We start from the raw sequence: 23,887 nt of genomic DNA, 5'->3' as shown, positions 1-23,887 counted from the left end.
TAATTTTCCTTTCACTGCTACATAGATCACTGTATTGCAAGATGTAGTTATGACGCGTGCTCGCAGAATCACGTTGAATAAGCAATTTATTAACAGTCTTCAATCTTCCACATTCATGTAGTCTGATATAGCATCCAATACGCTATTCTAAATTAGTTATTCAACTGACTACGTTAGTGAAATAATTAAACGAACGAACGGTCAAAAAAAGTTTTCTTCCAGCACTACATGGAAAAATAAGAAATAATTACAAAATGAACACAGACATAGTCTCAATTAATTTGGCTCTTACACACACCATCAACCCTCTCCTCCCATTTGTCCAGCATTCCCAGCCTCTGTTATCTGCTTCCCCCTGCCCAGCCTATATATACCCCTTTGTTTCCGCATACACTTCGTGAAGTCTTGTATTCTCTTTGAGCTGCATTACTGAGTGTCTGACCCTTGCCTCCCTGTTTTTTTGGATGTCCTGCCCTACAACTTTTGCCTGTGTTTGTGACCTTGACCACGTTTCCTGGATCCCCTTCTTGACTCTGTTTGCCGGCTCTTGAACCCTTGCCTGTTCCCGATCTTGCCTTTGTCCCTCTGTGCATCCACACTTGGGTTCACTCTCCTAGTCCATGGTCTGGTGTTACAGGAGACTTCACCAAACACATGGACCCAGCGGAGCACATGGATCTCCACGGAGCAGTGTATGCCCAGGATGTCTGGGCACGCAGGATGTCAAGCTCAAGCACATCTTGGACAAGCTATTGCAGTGTCTCCATCCCAGCCATACGTCCTGAGGCAGTGGCTGGGGCAGAGACCAGTCCGGCTCGCAGTTCCAGACAAATATGACTGCTCCCCAGACTGCTGTGAAGGCTTTCTGCGTCAGTGCTCCCTCTAATTTGCCCAGCAGACCACCTTCCTTCCCTCACATAGTGGATTAGAGTGGCTGTCCTGGAGTCCCCACTGCTTCTCTCACTGCCTTTACTTTCCTTTGTAAAAGCCAGACACAATAAGCGGAGAGAGGGAGTCTTGGGTTCTGGCGGTGTCCAGGCTTTATTGGAGTTCCCAATAGTCCAACGGGAGAAACACAAAAAGGGGGAAACGACAAAATCGGCACACAAAACATCCACACAAACAGGGTGCTCCACACAGTCAGAGGTAGGAGCACCAGTCCTCCTTCTCAACGGTTTGCTGCTTCCCTTGGGGAAGGAAAGGGATTAAATAGATGAAGCACAGCTGCGGCTGATTTCACTGAGCTCGCAGGCTGTCTGCGAGGCAGCAGACAACACAGCCTTGCAGTGTCACGCTCACCGAGAGCCCTTTCCTTTCTACTCCCCCGAGAGCCCATACTTCCCGACTCCCTCCTCATCACCCCTGGGATTGCGCCATCAACCTTCGTCCTGGAACATCTCCACCCAGGGGGTGTGTTTATCCTCTAAATCCCAGAGTCACAGACTATGGAGGAATGCATCGCAGAGGCCCTGGAACTTGGCATCATTCAACCCTCTACTTCACGGGCAGTAGCAAGCTTCTTCATAGAAAAGAAGGATGGAGGACTGAGACCCTGCATTGACTATCGGGGCCTCAATGGCATTACTGTGAAGTATCGCTATCCGCTGCCTCTCATCCCAGCTGCCCTGGACCAAGTCCGAGGGGCTCAATTCTTCTTGAGTACATGGTCATACCATTCAGCTTAGTGAACGCTCCTTCCGCAGTTCAGGCATTCGTGAACAAAATCCTGAGAAGCTTCCTGAACCAGTGCACCATCGTCTATATTGACGACATCCTCATTTACTCCCCGACCTTCTTTGAACATGTAGTCCAAGTGCGTCAGGTCCTCCATTGTCTCCTGTAAAATGGGATGTTTAAATCTGTCCTGTGTAGCCACTTAGTCACAGCCTATATACGTAGTTTCTTAAGAACAACGAATGCATTTATATATAAATACAGCTACAACACTCTGGGTTAAATAACTTCTGTATAACAAATTGGTAAGTGTCACTAAATTAATCACACATCAATAGGATTGTGTGCTGCACAGGGATTCCTTTAAAAAAATACCTTGCTCTGACACTGTAATTAATGGATCAGGTAGTGTTTTTATTAATCACAAATGTTTCAAGTTAGTGATGTATTTCTGCAGTTGGTAAAGCGTTAAGACTAGCATTACTGTTGTTAGTAGTAGTATATATATATATATATATATATATATATATATATATATATATAGTTACTGGTAATGAGGGTTTACACTTAAAATATTCACTTCTGCGTTTGATCACAAAAACATGCCTCTGTTTTTAAGGTTTTAATAGTTTTAAGAATGTAAACAGGGGAAAGCTAAAAACCAGGATATTTAAACTATTTTGATAGAATTGTCAAGACATTGGGATTTTTAATTTAAATCCAGTACATATGGTGACCATAGTCTTTCATGTTTGCGTGTATTTTTTCCAAAATAAGTTAATGTGTTTTGTCACGGCACATTATTGCAGTCCTTTCTCCAGCCTGATTTTTGTGATCTTTTCAAACACTTAAATGTCTCGCTGCTCTGAGCAATTGACTCTGTGTATTACTTTCCAACCCTACTTACTCTGCTGTAAGACAGCACTTCACAACATTTTATCATGCTTCTTGCATTACTAATACTTGTATTATTGATTGAATTTCCCCCTTGCTCCCTTTCCCGTAGCCCTTGACTGTGACCCTACATCTTGACAGCACTTAGCTTTTACCGTCCAGGATGTAGGACCTCACTTACTGTACTTACCTGTGTAAATTGGAAGTTGTAAAATGTATTTTACTTTGAATTGCTTTGTATAATGTAAATTTGAATTTGTAATGTTTGATGCTGTGTAATTAACTGTATTCTTGCACTTTGTATTGCGCTTATGTTGTAAGTCACCCTGGATAAGGGCGTCTGCCAAGAAATACAAATAATAATAACTGCTCAAATATAATTCTTGCCAAGGAAAGCACATGCATTCCTTGGGAAAAGTTTTGAACACATCTCTCGCATCAATAACGGCCACCATTATTATAGCCACAAAATGCAGTGGCGTTGCATCTGGCTACGTATGGGACATAACACTACATGCCCCAGACCAGTTTGGGACTCAGCCTGTACGATGTATGAAACCGTGCCCTTTAGTTGGTGCTGAGCATTGTGGTCATTTATGTAAGATAATCATTGTGGTTTTTGTTTGTTTCATCTCTTGCTAGATTGTTCTGAAGCATCAAAACTTTTCCCTTAGTCATTCTCTTCTCCAGGACTAATTAATGGAACTATTGCAATAGTTTGCCTTTGGACAACACTGTCTCATTAGTGTTGAACCTTTATGTGTTCCTGGCTTTCAGATCTGTTTGTTCCCGTACGCAATAGATATCAGAAAAGGCCAATCAGGTTATTACATTTGTACAAACACCCAAATGTTGAAATTGTGTCACAAAACAGCAACACGAACTGTGGGCTGTGTTCCTGAAGGCGTCAGCGCCCATTCGCAATGTCAATGACACTTAAATAGAATAAAAGTGACATGTGAACTGCATTAGGGCCTCTTCATACAGGTTAATATAAAGAGGTATTGCACGAATAGGTAGATATTCGGTCATTGTACAGTTTAATTAAGCCTTTATTCATGGTAGAAATGTTGAAGGAGAAGTAGTTTTGTGTTAAACCCTTCATGAATACAGCCCAGTATGTGTACTTGAGACCATAGGTGTAGGTTTAGGGGGAGGTCCCACTGTTGAGAGAACATTAAATTGTCCCCTCCAAAAATGTATGCCCGGCTCCACTGGTGTAGGGGACGCATCCCCCCAATTCTGTGACAAAACCTACACCCCCTGCTTGAGACCCTTCAGTAAATTAACCTGCTGAATATACTTTTCATTATTTTTAGCCTACAGAATACACAGAATGCTGATTCCTTACAGGAATATTATTATTATTAATAATAATATTTGCTTTGAACGCTAGACGGACTAAACTTTGCACAGTGATTCTGCAGTGATCTGATACCATCCAAAATGATTGATTTGTTGCCAATTACAAATTAAAATAATGATGTTGACACACAGAGACTGCCAAGCACAGAAACACAGATAAACAGACACACAGACCAGGTGTAGTGGTAGCATAATAGCTGCAACACTTTTGTCCCCTATGACACGCCCCTGTCCCCTACCATTCACGTCCCCTATGACCCACCCCTGTCCCAACAACACACCTGTTGCCTACAACACATCTGTCACCTATGACACGCTATTGCCCTCGATGACATTTCACTGACTGAATGACTGATACAATAACATATTTAAACCTTCATGCACCACTTTTACAAATCTACACACTGTAGTGTCGCCACTTCTGAGGTACATGTACCTGTACAGAGCCCACTCACACAGCAGCACACACACTCTGTTGTCCTACCGCTGCCCTGTCTGTCACACACTGTCACTGATGCACATATCACTGCTCTGACCTGACTGGCGTCTTGACTTTAGTCATGGGAACAACTACAATTGGTCCAGGGGTGATACCCTTGATGTAATTTGCTCCCATATGACATTTTATAGTCATGTATGATACTTTCTGGTCCTGTAGGACCCTTTTTGTTGAGTCTGACATGTCTTGTTCTCGTATGACACTTTTGGGCTGTGCTGTACCACACTGCTTCTGTCTTTTCCTTATTGAGCTCATATTTATATATGTTAAATGTGTAATGTTGTTAAAACAGCTTGAATAATTTTAAGCTAAGTTCTGACAACTCTTATTTTATTTATTGTTTTTTTTTCATTTGAATTTCATCCCATGAACCACCTGTAAAAATAAATCTATGTATGTATTTTCTTTTCACCTGTATGTTGTTTCAAGAGAGAATGAGTCTAGATTCTGATATTTCCTAATTAAATTAGAAAAACTATAATACAGCACTGATTTCCTGTTCACTTCTATGTGCCCTAAATATGCAGTTAATGTTTAATCCACTGAGATGTGTCAATTTCCTCATGGTTAGAAGTTGTCTGTGACTTCAGACATGCAGGCTGTTATTAGCCTGTATTACTGCTCCTCACAGGGAGAATCACTCATGACTCAAGAGACATTCATCTGTTTCCACTTGGTTCAGATTGGGTGAGTTGTTGTTTTTGTTTTGTTTTTGTAGTAAAATATACATGCATGTGGAGTCGTGTCACTCAGATTGTGTTCTGTGTATCCAGGTGACACAATCTCTTATTTCAAACATGTCAGTGTAGCCAATTGTGGAGTAAAATCATCTTTAAAAGCACAATTTCATAAACATTGCAAATACGAATACACTAATTTCATTTTCCATGTTTGTTGATTGTTCTGAAAGAATCATTATCAAGTCTGCAGCTACATCTACAATTACTGATCTGGATGATTTAACTGTTTTGCTTCACATTGTGTTTTATAATGTTGTAATGTTATGAAATAAATAATCATAACACATCACAGTTGCTCCATCGGTTCTAGTAATATATATATATATATATATGCATAATAAAGATGTAATTATGTGCTGGTGTGAGTTTACTATTGATCTCCATACAGAAACTGTCTATAACATCAGATAGAGATAGTATTAAACACACTTACCAGTAGTGTTAGACTTTTTGTAGATCTGGCAATCATTCCACCATCCAGGAGCACAGCAGCCAATAGAAAACACACTGCCTAAACCTCTGCAGAGTCCGAAGAGATTATCATCCTGTGATTTCACACCTTGTTTCCAGGTGGCCGTAATGTTTCCCCTGTGGGTGATCACCATAACTCTCTGCCTCATGCCCCTTCCCTGCATGGACAAGGTGGGGCTCCAGCGCCACGATCTTCTAGGCAGATCTGTCCCAGGGTTCCCTGCCATACAGCAGGCCCTACCCCACAAGCCTGGCTCTCTCACACAGCCCTGGAAGCCCATGCTTCGCCTGCGACGATCGGCTGGAAGGATACGAAGGAGCAAAAACGACAAAGGTTACTTATTCCCCACAACTACCTCCACTACCACAGAGGGCGAGATAACCACTAACCCCACATCCGCCGGACCCATCGTGTACCCCTCCACTGTGCTCCCCACCACGGCTAACGTCGAGATGCCAACAACACCCCCCACTACTGACAGCAAGGGCATTGTCATCACGTTCATTAACGAGACGCTCTGCCCCGGAGAGGGAGATTTCTACGACTGTACGGGCCTGAACGCCACTGACTCAAGAGAGAACCTCTGCTTCTACTTCCTCGAAAGAAAGACACTTAATTGCGAAGATGCCAGACTCGCCAAGGTAAAGCTTCCACGGTCTCAATTCTCTTCAGCTGAAGGGGCTCAAGAACAAATATGCAACTCTTTATGTCTACAACTTGTGTCTTTCTGTATGAGCACCCGAAGAATTGCCGGGGCCACTGTGATGCAACTTTGAAACATCTTTGAAAATGGTCAAAAGGAAGTATAGTGACCTTAATCCATTAAATTAATTAAGTGTAATTAAGCTTATTGATTCATTTTTTGTTAATTTTTACAATGTTTGTATCACACAGCTGCCCAAAGATGTCCCACTGGACGTGCGGATGATGAATTTGAGTGGAAACTACATCCTCAAGATCAACCAGCAGACCTTCTCCAGCTTTCATTCCCTCATGTTCTTGGACCTCAGCTATGGCTGGCTGCATCACGTAGACAGCAACACGTTCACCTACATGAACTCTCTGGAGCACTTGCACCTGCAGCAGCATTGGTCCATCCTGCAGGTGGGCTCCCAAGCCTTCTACCAGCTCCCCAAGCTCCAGTCTCTAAGCATCGGGTCCATCCAGGACCCGGACTTGATCACCGTTTTCTTTGACCTCAAGTACTCCAAGCTGCGCAGGTTGAGATTGCACTTCATAAATTTCTTAAACATCAGGAAGACCACCTTTGAGTACCTTAAGCAATGCCCTCTGACCTTCTTGCATATTTTGTATGGTTCCATCAACCAGATAGAGGCCTTTGCGTTTTCAACGATGGAGGATCTGGAAGAGATTCTCATACAAGACGCCAGAATAACCTCCCTGCACTCCAGTGCATTCATGAATCTGAAGCTCCTGCAGACCCTGACTCTGCAAGGAAGCATCCTGCCTCAGATCCCCCCTGGATTGCTAGACTCCCTCGGCAATCTCCAGCGGCTCAGTCTGAGGGGCAACATGCTGCAGAGCCTCCCAGGAGACATGTTCAAGTACAACAGGAACCTCCAGTACATCGACCTCAGCCTCAACCACCTCCAGACTCTGCCCGAAGGCCTCTTTAACCCCTTCCCAGCCAGCCTCTACGTCAACTTCACATGGAACTTCTTCACCTGTGACTGCAGCCTGACCTGGGCATCCAGCTGGGTCGCCTCCCTGGAGAACCAATCGGTCAGCGAGGGATTCCAGTGCCACAACCCTCTAGACCTGCGCGGGAGGTTGCTGCAGGACTTCCATCCCATTTGCATCCCGTGGTATGTCTGGTATGTGATCGGTGCCCCCCTGGGAAGCTTGGTCTTAGGTGGCATCGTCGCCTTGCTATACAAAAGCCGCTGGAAGATCTATTATCAGTGGTACCTCCTGCTGTCCAAGAAGAGGGGAGTGTGGGAGGACCACCCAAGGTTTGCCTTTGACGCATTCGTGGCCTACAGTGACCGGGACTTCCAGTGGGTTCTGCACGAGCTCATCCCCCACCTGGAGGACACCGCTGGGCTGCCCAGCATCCGGCTGTGTGTGTCAGACCGCGACTGGGACCTGGGCAGCCCCATCCTGGACAACATGGAGAGCAGCGTCCAGTGCAGCCGCAAGACCCTGTGCATCATCACCAGCCACTTCCTGAAGAGCGAGTGGTGCAAGCTGGAGATGAGCCTCGCACACATGCAGCTCTTCTCAGAGAACCGGGACGCGCTCATCTTCGTCTTTCTGGAGAAAATCCCCTCCGAGAGGCTCTCACAGCACCAGCGCCTCCGCAAGGAACTCTGCAAGAAGTCCTGCCTGGACTGGCCTGGAGCAGAGCCAGCTGCCCAGAGGGTATTCTGGGAGAAATTGCGCAGTCTCATCCTGAAACCCCACAGTGAGAACAGCAATGCCTCTCGCTTCTGAAACTCATCCAGATTCCCATGAGAGAACCTGCCAGAACTACACAACAGCTTAAATGATCCTCAAGAGACAGATAAGACAAGGACGAGAAGCACCAAGAATGGCAACAGGGTCTAGACCAGGGGTCAGCAACTCAAATGAATGAAAGAGACCTTTTTTCAGTTCTGGTCAACAATACAATATCTAAGAAGTCAAATGCCCATTTGAATGACAGAATAATAATACAAGAAAGGAGGAGGGAAAATTCACATGTACTGAATTGTAATTGGAGGGTGTTAGCTACAATGTTGAATTGCACCATTTCTAGTATTTTGCTATTTAATACCAGTGCCAAGCAACTTCCCCCTTAGTCATTCTCTTCTCCAGGACTAATTAATGGAACAATTGCAATAGTTTGCCTTTGGACAACACTGTCTCATTAGTGTTGAACCTTTATGTGTACCTGGCTTTCAGATCTGTTTGTTCCCGTACGCAATAGATATCAGAAAAGGCCAATCAGGTTATTACATTTGTACAAACACCCAAATGTTGACATTGTGTCACAAAACAGCAACACGAACTGTGTTCATCATTTAAAACATGGGCTGTGTTCCTGAAGGCGTCAGCACCCATTCGCAATGTCAATGACACTTGTTGAAATAGAATAAAAGTGACATTTGAACTGCATTAGGGCCTGTTCATAGAGGTTAATATAAAGCTGCTGCACATGAACTAGTAATTTTTCAGTCATTGTACAGTTTAATTAAGCTTTTATTAATTCTAGAAATGTTGAAGGAGAAGCAGTTTTGTGTTAAACCCTTCATGAATACAGCCCAGTATGTGTACTTGAGACCATAGGTGTAGGTAAAGGGGGAGGTCTTTAAATTGTCCCCCCCAATAATGTATGCACGGCTCCATAGGTGTATGTCGGGGTTTTCAAACCGGTCCTGGATTACCCCCTGTCCTGCCGGTTTTTGTTCCAACCTAGGTCTTAATTACTTAATTGAATGGTATATTGCTTTGTTAGGTCAATTAAGCAATTAACACCTCAGTTGGAACAAAAACCAGCAGGGCAGGGGGTACTGCAGGACTGGTTTGAAAACCACTGGTGTAGGGGATGCATCCCCCCAATTCTGTGACAAAACCTACACCCCCTGCTTGAGACCCTTCAGTAAATTAACCTGCTGAATATACTTTTCATTATTTTTAGCCTACAGAATACACAGAATGCTGATTCCTTACAGGAATATTATTATTATTAATAATAATATTTGCTTTGAACGCTAGATGGACTAAACTTTGCACAGTGATTCTGCAGTGATCTGATACCATCCAAAATGATTGATTTGTTGCCAATTACAAATTAAAATAATGATGTTGACACACAGAGACTGCCAAGCACAGAAACACAGATAAACAGACACACAGACCAGGTGTAGTGGTAGCATAATAGCTGCAACACTTTTGTCCCCTATGACACGCCCCTGTCCCCTACCATTCACGTCCCCTATGACCCACCCCTGTCCCAACAACACACCTGTTGCCTACAACACATCTGTCACCTATGACACGCTATTGCCCTCGATGACATTTCACTGACTGAATGACTGATACAATAACATATTTAAACCTTCATGCACCACTTTTACAAATCTACACACTGTAGTGTCGCCACTTCTGAGGTACATGTACCTGTACAGAGCCCACTCACACAGCAGCACACACACTCTGTTGTCCTACCGCTGCCCTGTCTGTCACACACTGTCACTGATGCACATATCACTGCTCTGACCTGACTGGCGTCTTGACTTTAGTCAATGTAGAATTGGTCCAGTGGTTAACAACTGACACCTTTGATTCCATTTGCTCTTGTAAGACATTTCATGGTCCTGTATGATACTTTTTGTCATTTCTGACATGTCTTGTTCTCGTATGACAATTTTGGGCTGTCCTGTACCATACTGCTTCTGTCTTTTCCTTATTGAGCTCATATGTATATATTAAATGGAATATGCTGTTAAAAAGGCATTATTAATCTTAAGCAAATTTCTGCCAACTCTTTATTTAAAATGTAATTTTATTTCTACTATTTTCATTTGACTTATTTCCCATGAACCACCTGTAGAAATCACTCCTTGTACTGTTTTATTTTCACCTGTATGACGTTTCCAGAGAGAATGAGTCTTGACTTTGATCTCTGATTGATATTTCCTGTTTAAATAAAAAACTATAAGACAGCACTGATTTCCTGTTCAATCCTATTTGCCCTTAATAGGCAGTTAATGATTAATCCTCTGAGATGTGTCAGTTTCCATGGTTAGAAGTTATTAGCCTGTATTACTTCACGTCCTCGAAGGGAGAATTACAAGTCTCATGAGACAAGAGACCTTCCACCTTCTGCTTCCACTTGGTTCAGATTGGGTGAGTTATTTTTTGTGGTTTTTGTCTTTCAGTCTTACTACTCCGGATAGATTATAGGGTCCCTAGACTGGATTCTATGATCATGATTAACAATAAGCAGCTCCACACACTGATTTTGTTAGTCTCTCTTGGGATCTTAATAATACACTTGCATGCAGCATCGTGTCACTGAGATTGTGTTCTGTCCATCCAGGTGACACATTTCCAACATTCAGTTTAGCCAATTTCTGAATGAGTGAAATCATCATAAAAAGTACAATTTCAACAGCATGGGAGAGCAAATGCAGTACATCCTATTAGTTAAAAACTGAAAATACTAATTCACTAATTGCATTTTCCATGAGTTGATTGTTGGGAAGAAGGACAGGGAGTCAGTATCAAGTCTGTAGCTACATCACCAACTGATCTGGATAATTGAACTGTTTTGCTTCACTTTGTGCATAGTTTTATAATATTTTAAAATAAATAATTATAACTAAGATCTAGTAAAACTGAAACATATATATATATATATATATATATATATATATATATAAAATATGTAATTATGTGCTGGTCTGAGTTCATTATTGATCTCCATTCAGAAGCATTCTATGACATCAGGTGATAGTATTAAACACACTTACCAAGACAAAAGTATGAGGATAGAAAAGAAGTGTAGTGGGAAAATGAACTTTTATTATTTTCTGTATATTATTTACCCCGTGGTAGAGGGCATAGTGCTGTACTGCACTGGAGCCGCTGCGGTGCGGAGCTCGGAGGGGCGCTGGCGGTGCGTGGCACGAATCCCAGGCGGGGAGCTCCGACCCGCATTGGCTACATAGGTATAGGGTAAATTGAACTCCTACAGCTGGATTGAGCTGGATTTGATTGAGAAGGATGTAACTTATTGTCTATCAAAATATACAAAGGGGGTTATTCCAACTCACATCTCTATTTATTTTCTTTAATTCACATGAGAGGAGGGCTCTGAGTTAACTTGTATTTATGGTTTTCTATAATAAACTTGTTAATTCTTTAAATCTGTGTATCCTGGGATTTACTGAAACCACTACATATAATTATATAAATATCTATTACAAGATATGTAATTATGTGTTGGCATGAGTTCATTATTGATCTCCATTCAGAATTTTTTTATGATATCAGGATATAGTATTAAACACAGTGGTCATACTTTAAAATAAGGTACCGTAATTCCTCATGAATTAATATATGAATACCACAGGATAAACACATGGATATGTCTTGAACTTCACCTGAGTTCTTATGTTAATCTCATGTCTAACAGGGTTAGGGTTAGGTTTTAGGGTTCATGTTAGGGTAAGTGCAGGTTCATGTGCTCAACATCAGAACTCAGATGATGTCTCATGGTGCACTGATGTTTAAATTATTATTATTATTATTATTATTATTATTATTATTATTATTATTATTTTATTTTCTTGGCAGACGCTCTTATCCGGGGCGACTTACAACATAATTGCAAAACAAAGTGCAAAAGGTATCAATCATTACAAATTCAATTTACATAAAACATAGCAATTCAAAATATAATACATTTTATAAATTCCAATTTACAATTTACACAGGCAAGTACAGTAAGTGAGGTCCTACATCCTGGATGGTAAAAGCTAAGTGCTGTCAAGATGTAGGGTCACAGTCAAGGGCTACGGGAAACGGAGCAAGGAGGAAAACAATCAAAAATGCAAGAAGCATAATAAAACTCTGTGAAGTGCTATCTAACAGGGATTAAAATTACTAATATTATAAATACTGTCTGTAAAGATGAGTCTTGAGTAAGCGCCGGAATGAGGTCAAGGACTCTGCTGTTTTGACTTCGGTGGGAAGGTCCACCATTTAGGGGCCAGGGATGAGAAGGAGCGGCTCTGGAGGAAGGAGAGTGGAGAGGAGGCAGAGTTAGTCTTCTGCCACTGGAAGACTGCAGTGGTCTGGAGGGGATGTATGGAGAGACGAGGGACTGAAGGTAACTTGGTATAACTTAGCGTGTGCGAAACGGGGCAGAGAGAATACCAGACGAGCCGCAGAGTTCTGGATGAGCTGGAGCAGCGGGTAGTAGTTGCAGGCAGGCCGGACAGGAGGGAGTTGCAGTAGTCCAGGTGGGAGAGGACCAGTGACAGGACGAGCAGCTGAGTCGAGTACTCGGTGAAGAAGGGATAGATCGGGCGTATGTTGCTCACAAAGAATCTACAGGTGCGTGTCAGTGTGGTGATGAGCTTGGTGTAGGAGAGCGCAGAATCAAGGGTGACTCCGAGATTTTTAGTGGAAGAAGAAGGAGAGAGTGTGGTGGATTCCAAGGGGATTGAGATGGAGAGGTCAGCAGAAGGTGAGGAAGAGTGGGGGAAATACAGGAGATCCGATTTGGAGAGGTTGAGCTTGAGGTGGTGCGAGTGCATCCAGGCAGAGATAAAAGACAAGCTCAGGTCAGCAGACAAGGTCAGCGAGGCAGGAGACGAGGATGGAGTGATCAACAATCTCAAATGCTGTGGAGAGGTAAAGGAGGCTGAGGACTGAGGAGAAGGAGGCTGCCCGAGCACAGCTGAGGGAGTTAGTGACTGCTAGGAGAGCCACTCTCAGTGGAGTGAGCTGTGCGGAAGCCGGATTGCAGAGGATCAAGGAGAGAGTGTTGGGACAGAAAGTCAGAGAGCTGACGGTGGACCGCTCGAGAGTCTTTGAGAGGAAGGGGAGTAGGGAGACAGGGCGGTAGTTCTGAGGAGAGGTGGGGTCAAGGGTTGGTTTCTTGAGGAGTGGGATGACAGCAGCTTGTTAAAATGCAGAAGGGAAACGGCCAGAGAGGAGTGAGGAGTTGAGGAGGGAGGAGATGAAGGGGAGAAGATCAGGAGCGGTTGCTTGGAGGAGACGAGAAGGGAGAGGGTCCAGGGCAGACGTTGTAGGTTTGTGACGTAGGAGGAGAGCGGACACTTCAGCGTCTGAGAGAGGTGAGAATGAAGAAAAGAAAGCTTGATCAGTGGGAGGTTTGGGTGTGATGGGAGAGGAGGGTAAAGTATTGAAGGGCCTGCGGATGTCTGCAATCTTGGAGGAGAAGAAGGAGGTGAAATCATCAGCAGTGAGAGATGAGGGAGGAGGAGGGGGAGGGGGGGCAAGGAGGGAGGAGAAGGTGGAGAAGAGTTTGCGGGGGTTGTTGACAGTGGATTTGAAGAGTGATTGGAAGTAAGACTTCTTGGCTGAGGTGAGTGAGGAGGAGAATGTAGACAGTAGAGAGCAGTAGACTTCGAGGGCAGCTGGGAGTTTGGGAGGGAAAGGGAGAAGGAGATTAAGTGGTGGTCTGAGATGTCCATATGTGTCACGGAGAGTGTTGAAGGGGAGCAGCCTCTAGAGAAAATGAGGTCTAGCTGGCAGCCAGCCCTGTGAATGGGGGAAGACGGAGAGAGAGAAGTTAAAGGAGTGAAGGAGAGAAAGAAGTCCGGGTGGGAAGGGTTGGAGAGGTGGATGTTGAAGTCTCCCAGGAGGATGGTAGGTGAAGACAGTGAGGGGAGGGAGGAGAGAAGAAAGTCAAGTTCATCCAGGAAGGAGGTGAGTGGACCAGGTGGACAGTAGAGAACTAGAAGGAAGTGAGAGGGACAGGTGATTTCCACTGCATGGAATTCAAAGCTGTGGGTCATGATAGAGGAGAGGGGTGGGGGGACAGAGAAGAGGAGAGAAGGGCAGAGCAGGAGCCCTGTTCCTCCTCCATGACCGGTAAGACGAGGGGAGTGGAACAGGACGAACAGAGAGGATAAGGCAGCAGGGGTGGTAGAGTTGTCCGGGGAGATCCATGTCTCGGTGAGAGCGAGTGATAGTCTGTCTCCAATCCTCCATTACTGGCTACCCCGCCACATATGGTGTTAAAAAAGGGGAAGAGGAGTAGGCAGCAACACCAGCCGGTAAAGAAGAGGTGTTGGTCCCGGGCCCCCAGTCGGTTTGGGCCCCCGGACTGGGCTGCGGAGCAGGAACAATGGAGGGCATGACAGGGTGGACTGCCCCTATGGAGACCCCACGTTTGAGGAGGCCTGGAACCAGGGCCTGGTGGGGGATGTGGCAGGGTGGTTCTGGGTGAGAGACCAGGCCCTGTCGCCTCCGGAGCCAGAGGAGGAGCTGGAGCTGCCGTCCCCGTCCCCGGAGCCAGAGGGGGAGGAGCTGTAGCTGCCATCCCCATCCCCGGAGCCAGAGGGGGAGGAGCAGGGGCTGCCATCCCCGGAGCCAGAGGGGGAGGAGCTGGAGGCCACACCCCCTGATTTTTTGGGGGGGCGACGGGGCCAGGCATGGTCTCCTCCTCAGCAGCCTTTGCATGTGCTGCTGAGGAGAGCCAGCGGATGCGTGCCCAGTTGCCGGGGCTGAAGCCATCCCCAGCAACGGAGGGGGACATTCCACCCTCTCTGCCATCTGTGGGGGATGTCCTGCCACTCCCGCTGACTTTCCGGAGCTCGAGAGGGAAGTCAGTCTGCTGCTGCCGCCGCCCGGGGATGACGAGCCCGCACTGCCCGGGGTCGCCAGCCTGCTGCTGCCGTCGCCCGGGGATGAAGAGCCCACACCACCCGGGGTCGCCAGCCTGCTGCTGCCGCCGCCGCCCAGGGATGAAGAACCGGTGTCATGGCTGCTACTGTGCCCTGAGGGGGCACCGCCACTACCAGGGAGATTCCCTTGGGGGCAAAATCTGGAGGGGAGGGAGAACCCGGATGGGGAGATGCACCATTGCCTCGCCCAGGGTCACAGAAAAGGGAGGACAGTGCCAGAGTGTATGACTCTGGGGGAGGAGGTGGCCTCCCGTTCAGCCCTCCCGCCCTCCCCTCGGCGTTGGGTTGCAGCTGGGGAGGGGGTGGCAAATGGCGGCCTTCCGTACTTTGTACGGGGAGGGGAGGTGTGTGGCAGGGAGGGGGTTAATTGTCCCTCCCTGCATGCTCATGGACTGCAGGTGGCTGGGGTGATTGATCAATTAAGGTCAATCAACCCCAGCCACATGGTGTATAAGGAGGCCTCAGCCTCCCATTAGTGGGGAGTTGGAGAGTTGGTTTTGGTGGGTTAGAGTTGGGGAGTTGGGTGTGGGAATTAAACCTGCACAGTATTCTGTTTTGTTGGGGCTTTTCTGTTTTGTGTCTTTTTGGTTACCTGTTTTGTGGACCATTTCTGTTGGCCCTCGTGCCTATTTATTTTCTGTATTAAAGGTCTTGGTTTTTGTTTACTCATAGTCTGTCTCCAAGCCTCCATTACTGGCTACCCCGCCACACTGTATTATTTATAATTTACTTTAGCAGACGTCCTTAACCAGGGCAAGTTACAGTTGAAACAAAATACACACATTTCACGATTGATCATCCAGCTACAATATAGCAGGTTATAATTTAACTAAAGTTTCCCCAATCAAGTACACACCTCCAATTCTGAAAGCGAAACATGTCCTCAGTGGGCGGGACGGACGCTTACGGACACGTCTAGCATCAGCAAGTTAACTGTCCACAAAACACAGACGCATCCGGACGCTTAGCCAGTGGAAACACCCGTTTAAGCGTCTGGGGCCAGACGCGTCCAGACGCGTCCGCCAGTGGAAACGGGGCATGATTCGTAGCTAAAAAACCAACCACGGAAACAATCAATGTAACTCTTAACTAAATTAGGAAACGCAAGAGAAAAAGCGATACTTAACTGCGGCGACTTGAGTGACTCTTAGCTGGCTTGCCCGAATGAGCAGTGGATCCTATGGTATTCTTATATTAATTCATGAGGAATTACAGGACCTTATCGTAAAATGTTACCAAGACACAAGTGTGAAAATAGAAAGTCTGAAGATTCCTTAATACAATATAACAGTCTAGTAGTGTTAGACTCACATTTTGTAGATCTGGCAATCATTCCACCATCCAGGAGCACAGCAGCCAATAGAAAACACACTGCCTAAACCTCTGCAGAGTCCGAACAGATAATCATCCTGTGATTTCACACCTTGTTTCCAGGTGGCCATGATGTTTTCCCTGTGGGTGATCACCATAACTCTCTGCCTCACGCCCCTTCCCTGCATTGGCAAGGTGGTGCTCCAGCGCCACACTCCTCTAGGCAGATCTGTCCCAGGGTTCCCTGCCATACAGCAGGCTCTACCCCACAAGCCTGGCTCTCTCACACAGTCCTGGAAGCCCGCACTTCGCCTGCGACGATCGGCTGGCAGGATACAAAGGAGCAAAAACTATGATGATTACTCATTCCCCATAACTGTCTCCAGCACCACATTCCCATCCACAACCACATTAGGCAAGACAACTACGCTGCTGGAGACAACTACACTGCCGGAGACATCTACACTTCTGCAGACAACTACACTGCAGGAGACAACTACACTGCTGGAGACAACTACGCTGCCGGAGACAACTACGCTGCCGGAGACAACTACGCTTCTGCAGACAACTACACTGCAGGAGACAACTACGCTGCCAGAGACAACTAAGCTTCTGCAGACAACTACGCTGCCGGAAACAACTACGCTGCTGCAGACAACTATGCTGCCAGAGACAACTACGCTACTGGAGACAACTATGTTGCCGGAGACAACTATGCTGCCGGAGACAACTACGCTTCTGCAGACAACTACGCTGCCGGAGACAACTACACTTCTGCAGACAACTACGCTGCCGGAGACAACTACGCTGCCGCAGACAACTATGCTGCCGGAGACAACTATGCTGCTGGAGACAACTACGCTGCTGGAGACAACTATGCTGCCGGAGACAACTACGCTTCTGCAGACAACTACGCTGCCGGAGACAACTACGCTGCCGGAGACAACTACGCTGCTGGAGACAACTACGCTGCCGGAGACAACTACGCTGCTGGAGACAACTACGCTGCCGGAGACAACTACGCTGCTGGAGATGAATACACCAGCCATGACTGCTGGCCCCATCGTGTACCCTCCTACTTTGTCCCCCATCACCATTACCTCCAGGATGCCAACAATACCCCCTACTAGTGACAACGAGGGCACCTTCATCACGTTCATTAACGAGACGCTCTGCCCCGGAGAGGGATATATCTACGACTGTACAGGCCTGAACGCCACTGACTCACGAGAAAACCTCTGTTTCTACTTCCTCGAAAGAAAGACACTGAATTGCGAAGATGCCAGACTCACCAAGGTAAAGCTTCCACGGTCTCAAGAAAAAAGTGTGTCTTTCTTAATAACCATTCAAAGACTTTGTCAGCAGTTTAGGGACAGATCTCAATTATAAAAATTGTTTTCTACAGGACATTATCTATATTTCAAGCCAGGGAAGATAGCAGATCACACCCAAAGATCAGCCTGGACAACTGTGATGCAACTTATTTAATGAAATGTAATTAAACTTATTTATTTGTTTGTTTGAATAATTTTACAATGTTTGTACTACACAGCTACCCAAAGACGTCCCACTGGATGTGCGGATGATGAATTTGAGTGGAAACTACATCCTCAAGATCAACCAGCAGACCTTCTCCAGCTTTCATTCCCTCATGTTCTTGGACCTCAGCTATGGCAGGCTGCACCACGTAGACAGCAATACGTTCACCTACATGAACTCTCTGGAGCACTTGCACCTGCAGCAGCATTGGTCCATCCTGCAGGTGGGCTCCCAAGCCTTCTACCAGCTCCCCAAGCTCCAGTCTCTAAGCATCGGGTCCATCCAGGACCCGGACTTGATCACCGTTTTCTTTGACCTCAAGTACTCCAAGCTGCGCAGGTTGAGATTGCACTTCATAAATTTCTTAAACATCAGGAAGACCACCTTTGAGTACCTTAAGCAATGCCCTCTGACCTCCTTGCATATTTTGTATGGTTCCATCAACCAGATAGAGGCCTTTGCGTTTTCAACGATGGAGGATCTGGAAGAGATTCTCATACAAGATGCCAGAATAACCTCCCTGCACTCCAGTGCATTCATGAATCTGAAGCTCCTGCAGACCCTGACTCTGCAAGGAAGCATCCTGCCTCAGATCCCCCCTGGATTGCTAGACTCCCTCGGCAATCTCCAGCGGCTCAGTCTGAGGGGCAACATGCTGCAGAGCCTCCCAGGAGACCTGTTCAAGTACAACAGGAACCTCCAGTACATCGACCTCAGCCTCAACCACCTCCAGACTCTGCCCGAAGGCCTCTTTAACCCCTTCCCAGCCAGCCTCTACGTCAACTTCACATGGAACTTCTTCACCTGTGACTGCAGCCTGACCTGGGCATCCAGCTGGGTCGCCTCCCTGGAGAACCAATCGGTCAGCGAGGGATTCCAGTGCCACAGCCCTCTAGACCTGCGCGGGAGGTTGCTGCAGGACTTCCATCCAATTTGCATCCCGTGGTATGTCTGGTATGTGATCGGTGCCCCCCTGGGAATCTTGGTCTTGGGTGGCATTGTCGCCTTGCTATACAAAAGCCGCTGGAAGATCTATTATCAGTGGTACCTCCTGCTGTCCAGAAAGAGGGAAGTGTGGGAGGACCACCCAAGGTTTGCCTTTGACGCATTCGTGGCCTACGGTGACCGGGACTTCCAGTGGGTGCTGCACGAGCTCATCCCCCACCTGGAGGACACCGCTGGGCTGCCCAGCATCCAGCTGTGTGTGTCGGACCGCGACTGGGACCTGGGCAGCTCCATCCTGGACAACATGGAGAGCAGCATCCAGCACAGCCGCAAGACCCTGTGCATCATCACCAGCCACTTCCTGAAGAACGAGTGGTGCAAGCTGGAGATGAGCCTCGCACACATGCAGCTCTTCTCAGAGAACCGGGACGCGCTCATCTTCGTCTTCCTGGAGAAAATCCCCTCCGAGAGGCTCTCACAGCACCAGTGCCTCCGCAAGGAACTCTGCAAGAAGTCCTGCCTGGACTGGCCTGGAGCAGAGCCAGCTGCCCAGAGGGTATTCTGGGAGAAATTGCGCAGTCTCATCCTGAAACCCCACAGTGAGAACAGCAATGCCTCTCGCTTCTGAAACTCCTCCAGATTCCCATGAGAGAACCTGCCAGAACTACACGACAGCTTACTCTTACAACGGTTACTCTAGTGCATTGAACATTGTGGTCATTAATGTTAGATATAATCATTGTGTTTTTGTTTGTTTAATCTTTTGCTAGGTTGTTCTGAAGCATCAAAAATGTCCCCTGAGTCATTCTCTTCTCCAGGACTAATTAATGAAAGTATTACATTAGTTTGCCTTTGGACAACACTGTCTCGTTAGTGTTGAACCTTTATGTTTGCCTGGCTTTCAGACCTGTTTGTTCCCGAACACAATAAATATTAGAAAAGGCAAATTAGGATATTATATTTGTACAAACACCCAACTAAATATTGCTGTTCTATTTTAAAAGGATTTATAAAGCCCATGAGAATATAATTGAGAATAGTGCTTTTAGATAAACATCTGTAAACATCTTCCATTGTATCTGCTCATCTGTGCCAGCAATAAAGGCATCTACTAAAAATGGAAAAGTGATAATCTAAAAGCAGTGTTTACACAAAGAGGGCTGTTAGCTGCTGTTTTATAGCTAAAATCCATCAGTCTGCTGTGGGTCTGATGGTGATAAGGTTCTTATCAAGTTTATAAACCCCTCACTGTCTTGTTTGCAGTTTTCACATGGCCACAGTCAAGATAATGAGATATTGCACAGGGCTGCATGCAGGCACTATATCCTTATTAATTTTTAAATGCTAAAGGCTCATCACAGGAACGGTGCTGATTTTATCATAACAAGAATTACATTATCTGATATTGGCATTGGCATATATATACATGTACATTATACACCGATTAGCCATAACATTATGACCACCTGCCTAATATTGTGTAGGTCCCACTTTTGCCGTCAAAACAGCCCTGACCCGTAAAAGGAAAGGACTCCACTAGACCTCTGAAGGTGTGCTGTGGTATCTGGCACCAAGACGTTAGCAGCAGATCCTTTAAGTCCTGTAAGTTGCGAGGTGGGGCCTCCATGGATCAGACTTGTTTATCCAGCACATCCCACAGATGCTCGATTGGATTGAGATCTCGGGAATTTGGAGGCCAAGTCAACACCTTGAACTCGTGATTCATCAGACCAGGCCACCTTCCTCCATTGCTCCGTGGTCCAGTTCTGATGTGATGCGATGCACTGTGTGTTCTGACACCTTTCTATCAGAACCAGCATGAACTTTTTCAGCAATTTGAGCTACAGTAGCTCATCCACACGGATCTATCACAATATACACAAACGAGAGAGGGAGAAGTCATTCTCCGCTGTCATCAGATAGCTGTGTAACACGGGCATGTGATCGAGCAGCATCTCATTGCAGGTACAAATAAATAAATAAACATTCTGAATGTCATAATCACAGCCAATTAAGGATTTTGTCGCTTCCGAAAAAGCCATGTGAAACTCTCTCTCTCTTGCGGTTGCCTGTCCACGTCCAGACCTGAACACAGTGGCTAATACAATCATTGAACATGCTGGAAAGTGACTGGAAGGGAACGGGCTTGTGACTGAACTGAAACAGTTTGATGGGGGCTCCTCTCTGCTGGAGAGAGTTGCTTGATTACGTTATCATCCCAGTGACAGATCAGAGGGATTGACAGCCCAACGAGAATTAACTGTAAGCCAAAGGGCATCTTCACACTAGTGGCATTTCTTACAGTGATCTGCCCCACATTTCGGCAGACTGATGACTCTTCATTAATAGACAGCAAATGAACACAGTGTCCTTCTGTCAAGTGTAAAGGTCAGATTGGTAATGCAAGCTTGGAACCAATGTTTTGCTATCAAGCTCCATGTTGCTGTACACCAGCCAGCGAGACTGAAAGCACAGTCCATTCAAGCACTGTCAGAGTGACTGAGATGATTAGAAGATAGTCACAGTGATGTTTAAAGCAGATCCCTTCCATAATACTCATCCAGACCCTTTGAGAAATGTGCAGCAAGTGACCCAAATGAGGTTTGACAAATAACTTGGCAAACCAGCTTGCTTGAGAATCAGGGAATCAGTGCATAGAAACATCCGTGTCCCTCTCATCCTTGTCTGGCACAACAAGAAAGAACATATTCTCACCATGTTTTCGTGTTAAATTATTTTATTATTGATAGTTTGACAGTTAAGAAAAAAAAAAAAATAATAATAATAATGAAAGTATTCAGTGTTTGACATGGTTTTCCCAAAGCAGGAAGTGAATCCTCTGTCCTCACAGTACCATATTTCTGTTTTCTGTCACCATGGTAAAAACAAAAAGAATCCCTGCAGGAGGGTTTGGTTAATTTTGGTCCCTTTAGCTAAAAAACTCCCAAGAACGCACTACAAAGCCCATCTGCAGTGTCTAACCACACTGAAACAACGGCACAGGTGCATACAGTTAAAGCAAAAGAGCAAAGAAAACCGAACAAAACAAAAACAAAACGCCTCGCCCAATCCCTTCTATAAATAGCAGGATTTTTTGTGGTTCAGTCTTTTATCGTGGTCTCTGTGTCTTTGATTTGTCTGTTGACGTCCGACCAATTGCAAGAGATTGCTTGCTCTCTCGTGTTCCTTGGTCTGCAGTGCGGTGATGAAGAACGCAGAGCTGTAAACATTTCAAATAAAATCATAAAAATAAAAGGAGATGCTGCATTCTTGGAAATGATTCTCAAGTCTGAAGCGAACAGTTTTACAGTGATTGACAGGAGACACCTTGCATCCAAGGGGCTCTGACACTGGCACCACAGAGACAAAAACACTTGCGCTCGCACACATACATACACACATGCACGCACATACAAAGTAGTAATTCTGTACATATATATTTTCTTCTCCTTAAAAACACAAAAATAAAATCACATTTACATTTATGAAATCCAGTGCATGTCTTGATTATCTGTGTTTAATGAATGAGGTAATTAAAGCACTTAAGCAGTATCGCAATAGAGAACCAATTCAAATAACATTTTAGTGTGATTTACTGACCCTCTCCCTCCAGAAAATGTATCTCGTGGTAAGTTTCTCGAGTAGGAAAGTAAAGTGCCTTCCATTACGTCACAAATCCACTATCGTCTTACTGTTTTACCATACGTGTAGCTGAAGCCTAGAATTGTGTGATTAACTCCTAAGAACCCAGCATGACACATATATATATTGCCTACATTAAAAACAGGCTTGGCACAAATAGATGATCCAAAACTGCCAGGCCTCTGCAGGTGACACATACACCATGCTGGGTTATAAGGGTCAAACCACAGAAATGCCACTTCACACTATTTCACTTTTCTCCATGTTTTTATGCCTCTCAGCTCCAAATCTGTTCGACTGCAGTTTAAATCTGACAGATACAGCATATTGCACACGAGAATGTATTGCGTTGCTCTCCACAGTGACAGCCTGCAGTGGGCCTTGAATTCCAACTCTTGAAAGAAAGGTTTGGCCCCGGATTCAAATCAAAAGCTCGACCCATCCACTGCGGCTTTCTGTTTGTACTTCAATAATGGAAACCCACCCTCGAGCAGTGGGCTTGGAATTCGCTTATGGGTCAAAGTTTCAAATTGTTTGTGTCCTGGTTTGCCCTGTTTTTTGTTTTGTTTTTGTTCTTTGTGGCCCACATTTTTGCTGTGTCTGGGATCCTCTGACAGTATTTAAAACACATATTCTACAGTAGTTCTGCAAATTTCCACGTCCCTCCAGGCTTTTTGTAAAACAGGTCAGGTAGATATTCCATTGAGTTTTGTTCCGGACAGATACGGAATACTCAGCTCAGACAATTCATTCCGGAATACTGAAAGCCAAAGAGCTTACAAAAAAAAGACTTTGCCCAGTATTTAACCTATCTATGTATAGTACAGTATATATACAGGATGCATTTCATTACTTATCTGACACTGTCTCGGGACAGTCAATAATTGCCTTATTTTTTTCTTTTGAAAGTGATTAAACTGGGGAATCAACAGAAAATACAAACTGAAATGGTGGACCTGCTGGGTTTCTAAACTGGACCCAGTCCGATTCTCCGGCAGATCGTCTTCCAGGGCTGCATTTTGAAGGTGTGTCCTCCCCTAATAAGGACGCCAACCCCCCACCCCCCTTCTCTTCTCCTTAACCTCGACTTTGGGGGTGATGAGCGAAAGGAATGGCATTGGGTTGGGGGTTTGGGGTTTGGTGCTGCTCCACTATCACCCTCTGCTCTCATCCTGACGCAGCCGCTGTCCTGACAGAGGCTGACCCGTCACTGTGGGCTGTGCTCGAACGACGGGATCACAGACTTCCTGGCCTTGGGAGGCGGTGGGGGGGGTCTGTGGTCCCCTTTGGTCGGCAACCGGGGAACGAACTAGATAGAGAAGAGAGAGACAGAGAGACAGAGCGTGAGAGTGAGACAGCGAGACAAAGAGACAGAGCGAGATAGAGCATGAGAGTGAGACAGAGAGACAAAGCTTGAGAC

The 23,887-nt window shown here is 45.7% G+C and overlaps 1 protein-coding gene across 1 annotated transcript in view; it reads right to left on the bottom strand.

The window, feature by feature from the left end:
- Positions 1 to 21,544: 21,544 nt before the first annotated feature.
- Positions 21,545 to 23,887, bottom strand: part of dock5 (dedicator of cytokinesis 5) — a 37,377-nt gene continuing 35,034 nt past the window's right edge. The window contains exon 52 of the mRNA XM_066714197.1: positions 21,545 to 23,776. Within this exon, the coding sequence (XP_066570294.1) occupies positions 23,675 to 23,776 (102 nt within the window). The 3' untranslated portion in view covers positions 21,545 to 23,674. The remainder of the gene's footprint in view (positions 23,777 to 23,887) is intronic.

The sequence above is a fragment of the Amia ocellicauda genome, chromosome 9 (assembly GCF_036373705.1).
Source record: "Amia ocellicauda isolate fAmiCal2 chromosome 9, fAmiCal2.hap1, whole genome shotgun sequence".
Classification (NCBI taxonomy): Eukaryota; Metazoa; Chordata; class Actinopteri; order Amiiformes; family Amiidae; genus Amia; species Amia ocellicauda.
Note: the sequence above shows the minus strand (reverse complement) of the source record. Positions and strands in the feature narration are given on the sequence as shown.